The 16940-nt window shown below is 33.6% G+C and overlaps 3 protein-coding genes across 5 annotated transcripts; all 3 read right to left on the bottom strand.

Annotated features, from left to right (window-relative positions):
* Positions 1 to 1394: 1394 nt before the first annotated feature.
* LOC137816208 (UDP-glycosyltransferase 73D1) lies at positions 1395 to 3088 on the bottom strand. The gene has a single exon (XM_068619286.2). The coding sequence runs from the start codon at positions 3004 to 3006 to the stop codon at positions 1546 to 1548; it is 1461 nt and encodes a 486-aa protein (XP_068475387.1). The 5' UTR covers positions 3007 to 3088; the 3' UTR covers positions 1395 to 1545.
* Positions 3089 to 8572: 5484 nt separating this feature from the next.
* Positions 8573 to 11256, bottom strand: LOC137814502 (UDP-glycosyltransferase 73C6). Of its 3 annotated transcripts, none has more exons than XM_068617278.1 (2): positions 9561 to 11256; positions 8573 to 8856 (listed from the first exon to the last, which is right to left on the bottom strand). In XM_068617278.1, exon 1 carries the CDS (start codon positions 11059 to 11061, stop codon positions 9592 to 9594), a length of 1470 nt encoding a protein of 489 aa, XP_068473379.1. In that variant the 5' UTR covers positions 11062 to 11256; the 3' UTR covers positions 8573 to 8856; positions 9561 to 9591. The 3 variants fall into 3 exon arrangements, with proteins under 3 accessions (XP_068473379.1, XP_068473380.1, XP_068473381.1); XM_068617279.1 differs by having other exon boundaries at positions 8573 to 8845; XM_068617280.1 differs by having other exon boundaries at positions 8573 to 9204; positions 9561 to 11250.
* A 2167-nt stretch (positions 11257 to 13423) lies between these two features.
* Positions 13424 to 15502, bottom strand: LOC137814501 (UDP-glycosyltransferase 73C12). Its single transcript, XM_068617276.2, has one exon. The coding sequence runs from the start codon at positions 15148 to 15150 to the stop codon at positions 13645 to 13647; it is 1506 nt and encodes a 501-aa protein (XP_068473377.1). The 5' UTR covers positions 15151 to 15502; the 3' UTR covers positions 13424 to 13644.
* Between the last annotated feature and the right edge of the window lie 1438 nt (positions 15503 to 16940).

The following is a 16940-nucleotide window of genomic DNA, read 5'->3' as shown; positions in this document are numbered from 1 at the left end:
CCCTGCATTGCCTCTGTTGTTACGATCCCGACGGTTGCCCCGTCGAAATTGTCTCAATCGTTGATCTTCTGTGCCTTCTTCCTTTTCTTTGTACCTTGTTTATTTTTTTGAAATTTATTCTTAAGGTTTTTTTTCTTCATTTCAACTCCAACATTGTACTTCCATCATCGCTGGTCTACCATGTCGAGCTCCAACTGCAACTCCAATTTCGTCTTCCATTTGCTTTTCCATCTTAATTAGCAAAAGGTAAATTTTAAAAATTTCAAACTTTGCATTTGAGGTTTTTTTTTTTTTTTTTTTATGTTGTTGTTTATGTTTATGATTTTATTTGAATAGTCTGTTTATGTCTATGACTTTATCTGAATTGTTTGTTTTATCGTTTCCGGGGGAAAGGAAATGCAAAAAATTTTGTTGAATCATTAATGGGTAGCAAAATTAAGTTTATATTATTAATTAGGTATATATATAATTTTCAAAGAAATTAAAAGTTGGTGGGTGTATTATTAATTTTAATTTTTTTTCTAGCTTTCATTTTTGTGTGGGTCAGGCCCACGCAAGATATTTTATTTTTTATTTTTATATAGTCGACGCAAATTCTGATTTCAATGTTTTTATTTCTTTTGCGTCGGTTTGGCTGACGCATGATGATGTTTGTGATCCATTTGCATCGGTCTGACCGATGATATTTCGTCCCTATTTATGTTAGCTAGGTCGACGATATTTGCATCTGCCTCACGTCAGCTTGGGCCATGCAATTTGTGTTTTCCTCGCTAGCCAATGCAATATGGACTTTCCTTCCATGTTTCTCTTGCCGTTTTCTTGGCCAATGCAGACCTGATATTTCTTCGTCAATTTTCGTTGATTTGCATTTATTTTTGGTTAATGAAAAAGACAATTTTTATTGTAACATGGACTATATTTTGTACCAGGTTTAAAACACCTTTAATATTTTATTTTATTTATTTTTTATTGTTGATAAAAAAAATAAAGAATTTAAGTATTAGGTAATGGTTTTACCATGTTGTATGCTCTTCCCTTAACCATTTGCACGTGTCTTGATTATCTGTGTTCAAGTGTAATTTGTTTATTTCATTAGTGAATTATAATTCTTGAACATTAAATCAAGTTGCAAAGGGAAATAATTATTAAAGAAGTGTTCAACCCGTGTAAAAATTTCTCTTATTTAGTAATCTTAAAATATAAAATAGCTATTGTGTACGACGAATAAAGAGAAACAACAAAAGTTGCATTAATAACAGTAAGCATATACCATCAAACGAAATAACAAAATTATGCAATTTATATGTAAAATGGTCTAACGCGGCAAATATATATATATATATATATATATATATATATTGTAAAATCATGTAAAACATTGTAGTCTCTTATACTTTTCTTAGAACCAAAAAAGTTTATTTTATTTTATTTATTATAAATCATAAAGAGAAAAGGACAGAAGGAAAAACAAAGATATGGCTTATTAATCACAAGCAGCGCAACAAAGATCTTAACCCACACATTTAACATATTAATTAATTAATATTAATGTCTCAGAATGTCTTCAATTAAGCATGAAACGTTGGAGTGAGATGAACCTTCCTCCACCGTGGCATTTCGTGCCATCTTTCCAAGCTCTGTTGCTCTATTCCTCCTCTTTTCCCCCTCTTCACCACCCACCATGCACATCTCTATAGCCTCACTGATTCTACTTTTCTTCACCATTGCACCAACTTTCTCTTCATCACCCCACCTTACCGGAACCTCCACGCCTATTCTAACTCCAATTTTCAAAACTTGCACAATAAATTTTTCATTCAAGAATTGCTCAGCAAACAAAGGCCATGTTATCATTGGCAACCCAGAGCACACGCCTTCTATCGTTGAATTCCAGCCACAGTGGGTCAAGAATGCACCAACAGAAGCGTGAGACAATATCAATGTTTGTGGAGCCCATCCCTTTATGAGAAGTCCTCTACCTCTTACCCTTTCATCAAAATTTTCATTCACTAACCAGTTATTGAGCTCTGAAATGTTTTCTCCTGCAGTTTTGACTACCCATATAAATGGTTTACTTGATGCTTCTAAACCCAAAGCAAGTTCTATCAATTGAGATGTAACAAGCCTACACAAGCTTCCAAGGCATACATAAATAACTGATCTTGGTTCTTTTGAGTTTAGCCATTCCAAGCATTGCTTCTCTTCAATTGAAGACTTGTTTCCTCTCTCAAACTTGTCCAAACTATCCTTGTTGGATAAAGACACAGGACCAATGCACCAAACTCTCTTGTTCAAGGCCTTCTCATACTCCTTTACACAACCATGTTCCAGTTGTTCAAAGCTATTTACCACAACCCCAAAAGAAGACATTTCAGCCTCCAACATTTTGTGTCTAAAATCATCCAGATCAGGCAGAGAAGAAAAGGCTCCAGGGAGTTGTGCTTTGGTTATCTCAACCCTCTGAGGCAGTCCTGGTATGAGAAAAGATTCTGAATCAGAAGAGCATGATAGATGAGAATTGTAGAGCTTGATATTATAGGAGCTAAGTAATGAAAAACAAGACATCCCGTGAAAGACAAGCCTTGGAATATTGAACTTCTTGGCTGTTGTAGAAGTCCAAGAGAGGCATTTATCTGATATAATGCAACTTGGAGGAGAAGGGTGGTTTTGGAGGTACTTCTCCACAGGTTCTTGCATCATGTCAAGGCCAATATAAAAGTTTCTGAGTAGGTTTTTTGATGGTAAAGTATCAAGGTTTTCACAGCCTAATGGAAGTCCAACTTTCTGGCATGGAAATGGAATTTCTAGAAGCTGAATTTGAAGGCCAGATTTTGCTGCTCTAATGATTGTTTGCCCCAGTCTTGAGGCATTGTGAGGGGTACTTATCAATGTGATAATAACCCCTCTCTCTGCCAGAATCCTTGCTATGTCAACCATGGGGATCATGTGCCCTTGAGCCAGAAGTGGAACCAATACAAAATGAGGCTGCTGCACTGGCAAAGCCATTGCTTAATGAAGTAAAATTATATGATGAAACAGGTTTGGTACATGCTTTAAAAAAATTGAGAAGGCCAATATATTTATTGTTGCCCATGAGTCACAGTAATGTTTCTATTTAAACTACGGCTGATGATCTCAAACCTTCTAGAGTGCTCATGATAATAAAAAAAAAAATGATGGTTGGACATGCTCCACTTTACACCCTATTAAATATTAATATTTTAATTATTTTTAATTTTAGAAATTATTTTAACATTTTACATTTTATTTAATATTTCATTAAATACATTTTTTTATTTTTAAAATTTTTATTATAAATATTAATATTTTAGTATAGGTATAAACTGGAGCGGGATGTCAAAATATAATAAAAAAAAAGACTTTATAGAGTATTTTTTAATGGTCTGAAAATATTAACTTTAAAGCAATTTTAAAAACATCAAAATAAATTAATGAAGAAATAATCTCACAGATCCATTTATTTGTCAATTTTCCTGTAAATTAGTTTTTTCCTACCCTTTAACATTACTCAACTTTAATATGCATAATTATTGTATATTATGACTAAGTGCATTTTTTTATGAAATAAGCTTAATTAATTGCTACTAGGAATTTATCAGTGATCAAGAAAAGATGTATGAGTTTGATCAATTGGCAGTAGGTTTTGCATTTTATTATTTATTTATTATTTCTCTGATATCCATAACCAAGTTTAAGTAATTTGAGCATTTGTTAATGAGATGAAGTGTACGACTAATTCATGAAATGCATTACATTTCATATACTCAATCTGTTTTATAAAAAAAATTGAACTCAATTGTTAGATTAATTAATTTTATATTTTAATAATAGTCATCAAATGGTTTGAATATAAAAGTTTGACACCTGCCATTAATGTACTCTGTCGCTGTCCCGTGTGTGTTGGAAGTGGGAAAGATGAATATGCATTAAGAAACATATAACTTCTATTTATATTGTTATAATATTGAAATGGTAGTTTTAATTATACATCGAAAGTATTTGTTTTCTTAAAATGTTACTTTTTTAACTGAAAATTGAAAAGATACTCTTTAAAATGGTAATTTGAGTAATGTAATTTTAAAATTATTTTATTTTAAAAAATATATTTTTATTTTTAATTTTAATTTAGTGTAAAATTATCAACATGTCATTATTTTTTTTTGACGAAAATATTATAAGTTTGACGAGTTTGCTTTGAAAAATAACACATAGGATAGTAGAGATCAAACCAAATAGCCACGCAAAAAGACTTACAGAAACAGTGGATTCCTCGTTGATTAGGTCAAAAGTTGAATCACTCAAAAACGCAATACGCAATGTTTGAAACCAACCGTGTGAAAGATTTTTTCAACAAGAAATTATGGATAAATAGATATGAAAAGCTGAAAATATAGGAATCTGTCCAATTAAATATGTTTACATGGAACTTAAACAATTATATGAATAAGTTGGTATTTTTTTTTTTTAGGTTTTGGAATATTTCTTCTCAAATTAGATTTTATTTAAATCCTATAAAATATCATTTTTCTCCAAAATACATAAATATAACAAGAATTCTTTTAAGAGAGTTGATGTTTGGTTCTAAATTATATACAGAGTAAAAGACCCTCTAGTAATGAGAGAGTCGTCCAATGCAAAAAAATTAGACTTAACTATTTTAAAAATTAAACGTTAAAACAGATAATCTCTTTTATATATATGGGTATAGATATATAAATAAAAGAGAGAAAAATAATAATAATATATAATTAAAAAATACATAAAAAAAGTAATAAACACATAAATTTATTAAAATTAATATAAAAAAGAACTTAATTTCACTTTCTTACCTTTAATTGAAGAGATATAATAGAAGTAGCTACAAATGCTTATAAAAAAATTCTAAATTTTACTTGTATATCTCTACATCCCTCTTTTTTTTTCTCCTTCTCTCTTCTCTCTCTCCTTTTTTTTCTTTCTTCTATTCGAATATTTCCCACCCCATCCATCACATATATGTATAGTAAAAAATTATTTTAATCTTGATTGTATTTTGGATAATATTTTGGATAGTATTTTTTTAATTTATTTTTTATTGATGATGTCTTAAAAAATATTAGGATTTATATTCTTTAAAATCAACCTATTATCTGAATATTTACCTCCATGCATGAGTATAACAATTTATAGTATTGAAATATTATTTTTGCTACTTTAAAGTAAAGTTGTTTAAGTTAAGCTTTATAAATCAATCCAGCACACCACAAGTTAGAATTAGATAAAAAGAATTGCAAATTTTAATACGGAGTCAAAAATCGAATTCGGTCTATTAAGAATCCAAACCATCTGAGTTGAACCCATAGTGCACTACTACACAACCAATCTGTAATAATAATAATAAAAAACACTTTGACGTAGTCCAATAACAACCTAACACAATTAAAAAAACTGAGGTGACCCAGGGTTCCGTTATTCTCTTCAACTCTCTTTCTATCTCTTTTCTCTATGATTTTTTATTTTCTGCCATAAGTTCCCACACAACATTTCAAATTATCATTTAGTGTCTGTGTTTGATATACAGATATTATTTTATATATAATAGCATATCTCATCATCATATATGTATATTAGTATCACACCTATACTAGTATGATGATTTTTTTTTTTGTCATGATTATTTTAGTAATTTTGGTTTCAGCTTTAATATTAAAAACATATATTAAAGAAAAAAAATTTAAAAACTCTAATTTTCTTAAAATTTAATAACTAAACCCATTTAACTTATTAAATTGTGGCGGATCATATCAGATTTGTTTTTTTTTTCTTCTTAAACTCACTAATAAGTAAATTATGTTAAATTAGTCTAATGGAGAATCTAGACTAAGACAAAAATAAATATAAGTGAATATTTAGTTTATAAGATTAAATTAAAATTTAATTTTTATATTTTTTAATAATATTTTTTTATATGATGATAAATAGTTGTTATGTGATATATCAGTACATTTGAGATTTCAAATTATATAATAATGTTTAATATGAAAATTTTTATTTAAAAAAATTTATTCTTAATATTCATCGAATAATAAAATGAAGAGTCAGAAAAATAAACTATTTTAATAACAAAAAGAAAATTACTGAATAAATTACTAAAAATTGAGATATTTTCAATATTATCAAGTAACTTTTGCATTTGTGATGATTAACGTCAACTCTGGAAAGTATAATGCCCAGACAAAAGTATAGAACCCCACCCATTGGCTACTGAATTTTTCTAGCATAGTTTCAAAAGAAGGTTCTTTCGTCCTTGCAAGTAAACTGCTTAAATACGTGGGTTTTGAATATATCAACTAAAAAGAAGAAATATAGGTAGGTTTTCTTAGCAAATGGACACTTGAATTTTCGTCCCAATGCCAAGAAATGAAGAAGTTTCATAGCAAATTACTCACTCCATCCACGTTCTAGAATATTTTTTTGTTACACATAAAAAGGTAGTAAATAGATAAAAGAGTGTGACAATTTTATTAAATTAACCTTATAATTATTAATTTATTGAAACTTTATGTTGTCCATCATTAATATTATTAACATTATAAATAAAAATATAATAATAATAGTTATTATTACATAGAAAAGGTAAAATAATACTTATTTTCAGTTTTTTTTTTCTTTTTTACATAAAAATGGAGAAATTACATATCATTAATGTATATATTCACTAAAATTTCATTTATTCATATAATCAACTTATTACGAACCAAAAGCAATTTAACCAGTTTAAAATTAAGACACAATTTGACTACTTTTAATTAAAATTATATTTATGTTAATATTTATTACACAAAACTATAAATATAAATTCTAACTTTTATTTAAAATAGTAACAAAAAGTGTGTGTGTGTGTTCGCAAATTTCCTTGCAAAATATTTAAGCAATCAAATTCACTTCATACTTTAATTTAAAAAATAAAAATTATTCGAAAATATTTACCCACAACAATTTAATTTACGGGAGCTTTTTTATACCACATTATATTTTTGAAGTGAAATGTTCAGTAGTTCATTTGATTCAGTTTTTCAATGGTGAATGACGGTTAGTGTGTTTTTTTATCTCACTCCCAGCTATGCACTTTTCATCACTTCCTTTATCTCTTTTCTTACTTTTTCATATGTGATAGTTAGTTATGACAGTTATGTGGTTCTGTTTGGTTGACTGTATAAAAGGGAAAACTTCCCATTTTCTGTTTTTTAGTTTTTCAATTGCTGTAAACAACTTTTCCCTGCAACTCTGATCAATAAAATCTCTTCTTGTTCAGTACTTTTGGTTCTGCGAGTTTCTTACAATTCCTAGAGCTCTATCTTCTATCAATTGGTATCAGTCTGTCTCTCTTTATCCCATCTTTTTCATGGCGGAAAACACAAGAATACAGACGGCAATGAAGGACATGGAAGATCGTATCGCAGCAAGACTCGAAACGCGTTTGAAAGAACTTACGGCGAACATTCTAAAGGCACTCGTTGCATCTTTAACAAACATCATTCAAGAAGGGTTCCGGATTTCACAAGAAGGTGCTGATGGTCATGGTTCTTCTGGGGACACGTATCGAAATCAGAATAAGGGTTCTAATTCACAGCATTCTTGCCGCATGAGACCCGCCGCAATAGATTTTCCGAGATTTTTTGGTAATAATGTACATCAATGGATCTATCAGGCTGAGTGTTACTTTTCTATTCATAATACTCCTAACGATAATAAAGTCAAGATAGCTATAACTCATCTTGAAGGAAATGCCTTGCAGTGGTATGCGTCAATCATCAGGTCTGCGGCTACTTTTCCTATGCATGATTGGGTTGCATACACTAAATTGTTGATTGACCGATTTGGTGAAGAATGAGATGATCCAATGGCCGACTAAATGCAATTGCGACAAACATCCACTGTTCAAAAATACCGTGAGGATTTTGATGCTCTTATTACTCGATTACAGTTGTCGGAAGAAGATACTTTGAATTGTTTTTTAGGAGGATTAAAGAAGCACATTCAAATGATGGTGAGAATGTTTCAACCGGATTCTGTGGGCAGGGCGTTTACGTTGGCCAAAATCTATGAAACTGCTACAACTTCTCAATCCTCGGTAGCGACTCCCTTCACTAGCAAAATAGAAATATTTTTTTTCCTTAGATGTTTTTTCACTGTGAATCGTGTTATGTGGACAACTCAGACAATTGCTAACTAGATTAGATTCGGCCTATGTCTTCTTTCTTGTTTCTGGTTTTATTGGGGTTTATGTCATCATAAATTTTTTCAACTCATCTGTTATGTGACACAACAAGAAAAAGAAACGTATTTTAAATCTAATTTAACATTATAAAACTTATTGTGTCTAATATGTAGCCAGTTAGAACAATATATTCTCAATCTAAAAGAATAATTTTAATTGAATATGTCTTAAGTTGAGTACTTTTCTGAGTTTTGAGCAGCCATTATGTGTGCATCTGCTCTCTTGGCATAGTGGCCTTCTACTACACCGCTACTTTTTTTGGGGTTGATCGTTATGCCTTATGGTTTAGGATTAAGTACACAAGACCTTACTCTGCTATCATTCCTTTATGTAAAATATCATACATTCCAGAGGTATTAGAGAATGACTACTGCAACCTCAGTAGGCCTTACTGGGTCATTTACACTGTTACTTGTCTTGACCCTTACATCTTCAGCTCCAGTTGCAGTGAGTGTTGTCCATGTGTGTGCAGTAAATGCACTCACTCCAGCGCAAAAAGCTTATAGTTGCATAAAAAATCCACAGAAGTAGCTCAACACAGAAATTAAGCATCTGAGGCAAGTTCTGCATTGAATCTGTGTTAAATGATACAAATATATGAATTGTTTTATCAATAAATATACACTTTTATTCATTTTTTAAGGGTAAGGGAAATAATTGTTGCTATATGTTTGTGCCTAGACTCCCATAAAAATGTTGATTTGGTGACTTTAGACCTCTCATTCATCTGTATTCTCCTAATAAGCTCTGAAATCTGATTAAACATAATCCTACACTCCTATTACAAGGAAAGTATTTCAGATTATAAGAAAAGTTTCCGATCTCGATCTTGTGTCCTATTTCTGCTGATTATTAAGTGGTTGGCTATCTGTTGTAAGCAACCACATAAGGATAAGAAGAGGAGACATTGGAGTTGATTTTCACTGAAATCAGAAGTAGTAGTATGATTAGCCTTTTTATCCACAAATACACCATACATACCTTAACAATCTAACATTCTTCATATTTTTCTTTCAAATACCCAAATTCACTTTCTCAAATTTTCACATATCTCCTCCCTAATCCAAACATACACATCCAATACAATACAATGAATATGCTTAATATCGTATTACTCATTCTAGTTGAATAATTGACCGTGCCAGTGGACTAAAATCATCAGCTAAAATATAGGGCGAGAATAATTAATTTTGGCAAACACAGATCAAAATTACAAAATTAGCAATGTATTTTATTGATTTGCTTAGCAGAATTAGGAAATTATCTGGAAATAATATACCTAATATGGTTTTGATAACCGAAGATAATCTTTAGTCTTTGGTGGACTGTTGCATGATATCTTTGATTAGCTGGGTCACATTGAAGTGAGATGAGCCTCCTTCTACAGCTGTCTTAGCCATCTCTGCAAGCTCTCTGGCCCTTTTTCTTCTCCCTTCACTTTCACTTCCCTCATCCATTAACTTCTCTATAGCCCTCACTACATCCTCCTTCTTCACCAACACCCCAGTTTTCTCTTCATCGCCCCAGAGCACCGGACTTTCCACCCCAACGCTTACTCCGATTCTTATAACGTTCACAACAAACCTCTCATTGAAGAATTGGTCCCCAAACAATGGCCACGTAAGCATTGGCACGCCAAAGGATATTGCTTCTAGGGTTGAGTTCCAACCGCAGTGTGTTATGAACCCTCCAATTGCAGGGTGTGATAGTATTAGTACCTGAGGAGACCAACCCAGAAGCATTAGACCTACCCCCTTGGTCCTTTCCTCAAACCCCCATTCTTTAATCCACTTCATCAATTCTTCTGTTTGACTCCTTTCCCTGATGACCCAAATGAACGGTATTTGGGATGCTTCTAAGGCCATGCCAAGCTCTATCAACTGCAACGGAGATAAATTGCATAAGCTCCCAAGGCACACATAAATGACCGAATTTGGGTTTTGCAAGTCAAGCCACTTCATGCAGCTATGTGCATCACTTGATGTGTTGTTGTTGTTCCCTCTTTGAGCCTTATCCAAGTGATTCCTGTTTCTAAGTGAAACGGGCCCAACAAACCACACTTTATCGTTTCTGGCCTTCTTGAAATCCCTTGCATAGACTTGTTCCAACTCCTCAAAAGAATTCACGACCACCCCGTAAGTAATCGCTTCAGCCGCCGCCATTTTCTCAACAAACTCGCTCCAGTTTTCATGCATAGGTCTTGGCGTCTGTGCTTTTGTGATCTCAACTTTGTCAGGGATGTCAGGTATGGAAAAGTACTCTGAATCCGTGGCTACCTTCTCAAACACCTTAGAAGTGGCCAACTTTTGCTGCCACCAAAGACAGAAGCAACTAACTCCGTAGAAAGAAATTCTGGGGACGTTGAATTTGGTAGCGATGTGGGCTGTGTATGCTAAACTCACATCAGAGATTATGCAGTTTGGTTTTGGTGTCAACTGTTCAAACACTTTCTCAGCCGGTTCGTGTAGAATGGTGTTTGCGGCAAGGAAGAAATTCAAGCCCATGCCCATTGAAGGAAGCATGTCAAAATTCTCACACCCTTCTGGAAATCCAGCATGGTGGGATGGAAATTGGAGTTGAACGAGTCGGAGGTTGAGACCCGAGTCGGAAGCACGAGCAAAGGTTTCTGAGAAACGAGAAGCGTTATGTACGGTGGTGACTACAGTAACAATCATGTTATTCTGTGCCAATATTGTTGCAAGGTCTGTCATGGGGAGCATGTGGCCTGGGGCCATGAGAGGAAACAGAACGAAGTGAAGCTGAGATTCTTGGGATGCCATTTGGATTTGAATTGGTCGAATCACAAACACACTGAAGAACTTCACTTGTTTATAATCTGTTCTCTTGTTTTTAAAGCATGTTATGTCTATTATCTGTGACGTAAGAGCTTACCTATGCAAGTTCATGTCTCAAGCCACCATTGCTTCCTAAATGGTAGAAGACTAGTAAGTATGGCAGAGTGACGCTACTTCCACGCCTTTAAATTATTCCACTTCCCACCTTAATATATTATTATTTTAATTATAATTATTTTATATTTTAATTATATCATTAAAATAAGTTGTAATGATTTTAAATATATTATTATTTTAATTATATTAGTTTAAATATATATTATTATATTATTTAAATAAGTCGTAATTATTCTTCAAATATTGCAAGTCAACACGTCTTTATTACTTTTCTCTCATTAAATGAGTATTTTATGGTTGAAAAAGAAAATCATATAAGACAAAATATTTCCACTTTACCATTTCGATCTCAACATAGACTCAATTGCCTCAACTTCAATGGCTGACTCTGGATCCAAACCGACTTGGTCGATCTGGACTCGAGATAACTCGGGATGATTTGGGTGACCTAAACCTGGGCCGACTACGTTTCATCCGGACTCGGTCCGATTACACTCAACTTGGTACTAAATGGTTCAACTCGACATGGGTTTAAGCCAACTCAACTTGATATGGGTCAGGCCTAACTCAGCTCGATATGAGCTCGGGTTTACTCAACTAATATGGGCCCAGGCCAACTCAATTCAGCCTAGGTCTGAGCAGAGTTGGCTCAATCTGGGGTCGGTCAACTTAGCTCGACTTGGTACCAGGCCAACTCAGCTTGATATGGGCCTCGACCCACTCGTCTCGACATGGGCTTGAGCCCACTTGGCTCAACATGGCTCAAGCCGACTCACTTGACCTAGGGTTGGTGCCGCCTCAACCTGACCTGGGGTCAGTGCCACCTCGACATGGGCTCGAGAAATTCGGCTCAACATGGGCATGAACCCACCCGACTCGACATGGACCCAGGCCAAATAAGCTTGACATGGACCAAGCTGACTTGGTTCGACATGGGCTCAGGTCTACTTGACTCAACATGGGCCCGAGTTGACTTGGCTCAATATGGGCCTAAACTAACTCGACATGGGCCCCGGCACACTTAGGTCGACATGGACCCGAATCGACTCGGCTAAAAATGGCCCGGGTCGACCTGGCTCGACATGGCCTAAGTTCACTTAGGCCAAGTTGACTTGACTCGATATGGGCCTGGATTGACTTGACTCGACATGGACCGGGATCGACTTGGCTCGACATGGACCCGAATCGACTCGGCTTGACATGAGCCCAGATCGATTCAGCTCGAAATGGGTCCGGACTGACTGAGCTCAACATGGGCCCGGGTCAACTTGACTTGATATGGGCCTGAACTGACTTGACATGGGCCCAGGAACACTCAGGTCGACATGGGCCCAAGCACACTCAGAACGACATGAGTCCAGATCGATCAACTAAAAATGGGTCGGATCAACTAGGCTCGACATGGGTACAAGTCAACTCAGCTCAACATCGAATTAGTTTAACATAAACTCGGACCGATATAGACATGGACCGACTCGATTCGACATGGATCCATATCAATTCAGCTCTAGACCTGGACCAACTCAAATCAACATGAGTCAAATTGACTCGATTAACATAAATTCGGGTCAACTCAATTCGATATGAATCCAAAGTGATTTGACTCGACATAAATATGAATTGACTTGACTCAGTATAAACCTAAACCGATTCGATATAGCCAGACACAGTTAGCTGGATATATAATGGGTAATTATATATTTTGTTTTTAACGATAGTAAACATGCATATGGTAGGAGTTCCAAGGTACATGCATATGGTAGGAGTTCCAAGGTATGGACGTGACTTGACTTGGACCACTTAAATGTAGACACGAGTTGTTGTCTACGGACAAGACATAAGTCGTCACTTTCCAAAATGCAACCGTGGAAGATTAAGGTGTTTTTTCATTCACGTGATTTGGACTATAAATTTCGACCTGGTTTTGAGTTAACGAAGCAGATTCGTCACTGACGGTGATGCTTGATCATTGGGTGTGACGGAATTTGGGATTTAATCTGAGGCCAAGATGAAATTATTATTGCGCCACGTTGATTAAGAAACCATCATGACCCATAAACAATTCCACATGGGGTTGATTTCATCAAATTATTACGTATGGAATGAGTAATAATGTTTCAAATTTTAAATTATCCCTTATTTATGTTGCTTTGTATGATTTATAATAGCTTGATAAAGTGAATTTTACCCGAACAGTTTACTAATTTTTTATTTTTATCAATTATAAAAATCGAACAAGATATATCTCAGATCCAATTCCTTCCTAATCCAAACAAACATAAGGATATCTTTGCTACCCTCCTTTCTTTCGTATATTCAACCTTAGCAGATCCAAAGATCCACTGTTCCTGCTTCACAAAGACAAAGCTTAAGCAACAAAACACCCAATTTAAAACTACAATCTGAGTCAAGCTTAACTTAAACATACTATAGGACATCTCTCAATATAATCTAGTCTAAAAAAGCATTTGGTGTGGCCTTTTGTTGTGACATTTTCAAACGGACAATGTCTTCAATTAGCAGAGACATGTTATTGTAAGATGAGCCACCTTCTTGTATTGTTTTGCTTGCCATGTCTGCATAGTTTCTAGCTCTTTCCCTTATCACATCCTTTTCTTTGCCTTCACCCATTACTTTCTCAATTGAATCCCTAACATTGTCCCTCGTCACCTCTACTCGAGACTTAAATTCATCTCCCAAGCGCACAACAGTTTCAGCCCCTGCACTCACCCCACTCTCCACTACCTGCACAACAAACTTCTCATTAAGAAACTGCTCAGCATAAAGAGGATAACTCACCAACGGAACCCCACCACAGATCCCTTCAAGAGTCGAATTCCATCCACAATGTGTCAAGAACGCTCCTATTGCTCTATGTGACAATATCAACACTTGTGCCACCCAACCCTTTATCAAAATCCCTCTCCCTTTCACCCTCTCTTCAAACCCTTCTTCCAACAGCCACTTCTCCATTTCCTCTCTTCTATATGCACCTCTAAGAACCCAAATGAATGGTCTTTTTGTCGCTTCCAATCCTAACCCCACTTCTATCAACTGCTCAGGCGTTGCACGGTTTTGGCTACCAAGGCACACGTAAATCACAGACCTTTCAGGCCATGAATCAAGCCACTTCACATACTTACTCTCATCATTCGAGTTTCTCTTACTTCTCAGAGCCTTCTCCGTGTCATCCTTATTGCACAGCGAAACAGGTCCTACACACCATACCTTCTGCCCCGTAACCCTTTCATACTCTTCAACATACTCCGCTTCCAACTCTTCAAAACTATTAGCCATGATCCCATATGCTTTTTTCGCAGCTTCCCCTATTGCCTCACGAAAAGCTTGCAACTTTAAGTCCGTGCCAGGATAGAATATCCCCGGGAGTTGAGACCTTCGCAATTCGATCTTGTGGGGCAATCCGGGCACAACAAATTTCTCATCATAAGACACAGCTTGATGGACCTTGTTCTTGTTTAAACTGTGGCAGCACAGCAGAGAAAAACAACTAGTCCCGTCGAATATTATTCTAGGGACATTCAACTTGTCGGCAACATCAGCCACGCACAGGAAATTTTTGTCGGAAACTATGCAGCTTGGAAAGGGGCTTTGGTTTTGCAGAAGCTCTTCTATCGGGTGCTGCAACAAGTTCAAAGCGACATTGAAGTTGTATAGGAGATTCATTGAAGGAAGAGTGTCTTGGCTCTCACACCCCTTTGGTATTCCAGCCTCAGCCCATGGAAACTGAACATGCAGAATCTGGATGGGTGAGCCAGATTGAATCTCTCTGTCTATGCTAGCTTGGAAGTGGATGGAATTGAGGGGTGTGGTGACTATGCTGACTTTCACTTTGCGTCGAGCCAACATTTTGGCCATGTCCACCATGGGAAGAAGATGACCCGGGGCCATTAACGGGATGAACACAAAGTGGAGATTAGAAAGGGGTGTTGAATCCATTAATTGCAAGCTTCTGTTTTGTGGGAGATGATGCCAATGAGAAGATGCTCTTTAGCTTTTCCTTCTCCAACAATGTCTATTAGACTACTATACAAATTTCCCATATTTGATTAGCCATGTCTACTGCTTCATACATTCTGGAAACAAATTTCAATTTTAGCTAAATTAATAAAAGAGGAAGTGGGTTGTTAACAAATTCGATGTGACGTAAGAGAAAACTTTTCAAAATTTAATGAAATTACACTGCCAGCATATGCTGCCATGTGCTGCTACCTGTAACATGGTGGAATATAGTAGAAAACTGAAAAAAATTAATGTCAGGATTATATAAAATTGATATATGATTATTGGGTGGTCATATGTTAACCCTGTGAATAAAAACAAACATTTCATATATCAATAAATTATTTTTTATTTTTTTAATTTAAAAATATTATTATATTTATTATTTTAAACATTTGTTAAAGGTATGTTATTTACGTGTCAAAGAAACCTTTCTGATAATTATTTATTCACATTAATGTACAATACACTTCTATATGTTTTAAAAGTTTTGTTGATATAAAAGCCAAATACGTCTCGTCTCATTTATTTTTTTCACACTAATTCTTATCTTTTTGAAAGTTTAAATCATAATTGCATAACATTTTTAAGAAAATCTTAAAAAAAACTAAATTTATAGATAAAAAATAATTAATTGTTAAATTAATTAAATTAAATATTATTTTTAATATTAAAAAATTATTGATTTTAAAATTAATTTTTATTATTAATAAATAATTTTTAAATTAATATTTAATTAATTACCAAAGTCTTTTACTTTTATTATCAATCTTTTCAAAATTCTTCTTATAATTCCTCTATTATTCAATTATATTTATCATTTAAAAGGTCTTAATCAAAAGTAAAATATGATTGTATTTGTTTATATATAGAGAGATATTAAATAAGAATTAGAAACTATATTATAACTATCTTATGTACCTTAACTAAGCTACTTTAATAACATTTTTCTATAATTTAATTAGAAAGTATTAGTAAAAAAACAAATTTTATAGAAAAAAATTTGTTGCATTATTTTAAAATTCATATCACAAAAACCTTTTGCCGCAGTGTTTCAAAATTTATATCATAATTATCTTATTAAAGGTCACCACCTAATCAACTAATATAAATCTAATTATTCTACTTTTAATATAAATTTTACCCGTTTGAAAAAATTCATCATAATTATATAGTGTTTTTATTTATTTATCCTATCTTAATTTAAGGTTTCATTTTTTAGGCGTACGCAATTCAATTGATTCTATTATTATTCAACTTACTTTTATGTGAATAAATTATCTTATATTTTTCTTTTGTATCTTGAATTAGTTTGAAAAACCTTCTTATAACTTATTAATTTATTTGAAGTCTTTAATGATATGTTTGTAAAGATTATGTTATCTATTAATCATATTGATACTTGAAAATTATAATTTGATAATTTCTTTTTTCAAAATCTTGATCCAATTCACATACTCAATATGTTCAAGTGAGTTGGTTAAATTGAATTTAATATAAAAGAATTTAATATTTTTTTAATAAGTTAGATAACGAATTTTTCTAAATTCTACACTACCCATGCACTTGTCAGTTTTTATTAGAAACTGTTATATCAGAAAATACTAGTTTAATTTAAACGAATTCATGATGCAATTTACGTAGTTAAATAGTGTTTCATTGAATCAACCGTTAACAGCATGATTGAATGGGAATATTTTACTTTCCAATGTACTAAAATAGAACAA

Source organism: Phaseolus vulgaris, chromosome 1 (genome assembly GCF_051622355.1).
Source record: "Phaseolus vulgaris cultivar YP4 chromosome 1, ASM5162235v1, whole genome shotgun sequence".
NCBI lineage: Eukaryota > Viridiplantae > Streptophyta > Magnoliopsida > Fabales > Fabaceae > Phaseolus > Phaseolus vulgaris.
The sequence above is the reverse complement of the archived record's forward strand: the minus strand, read 5'-3'. Positions and strand labels throughout refer to the sequence as shown.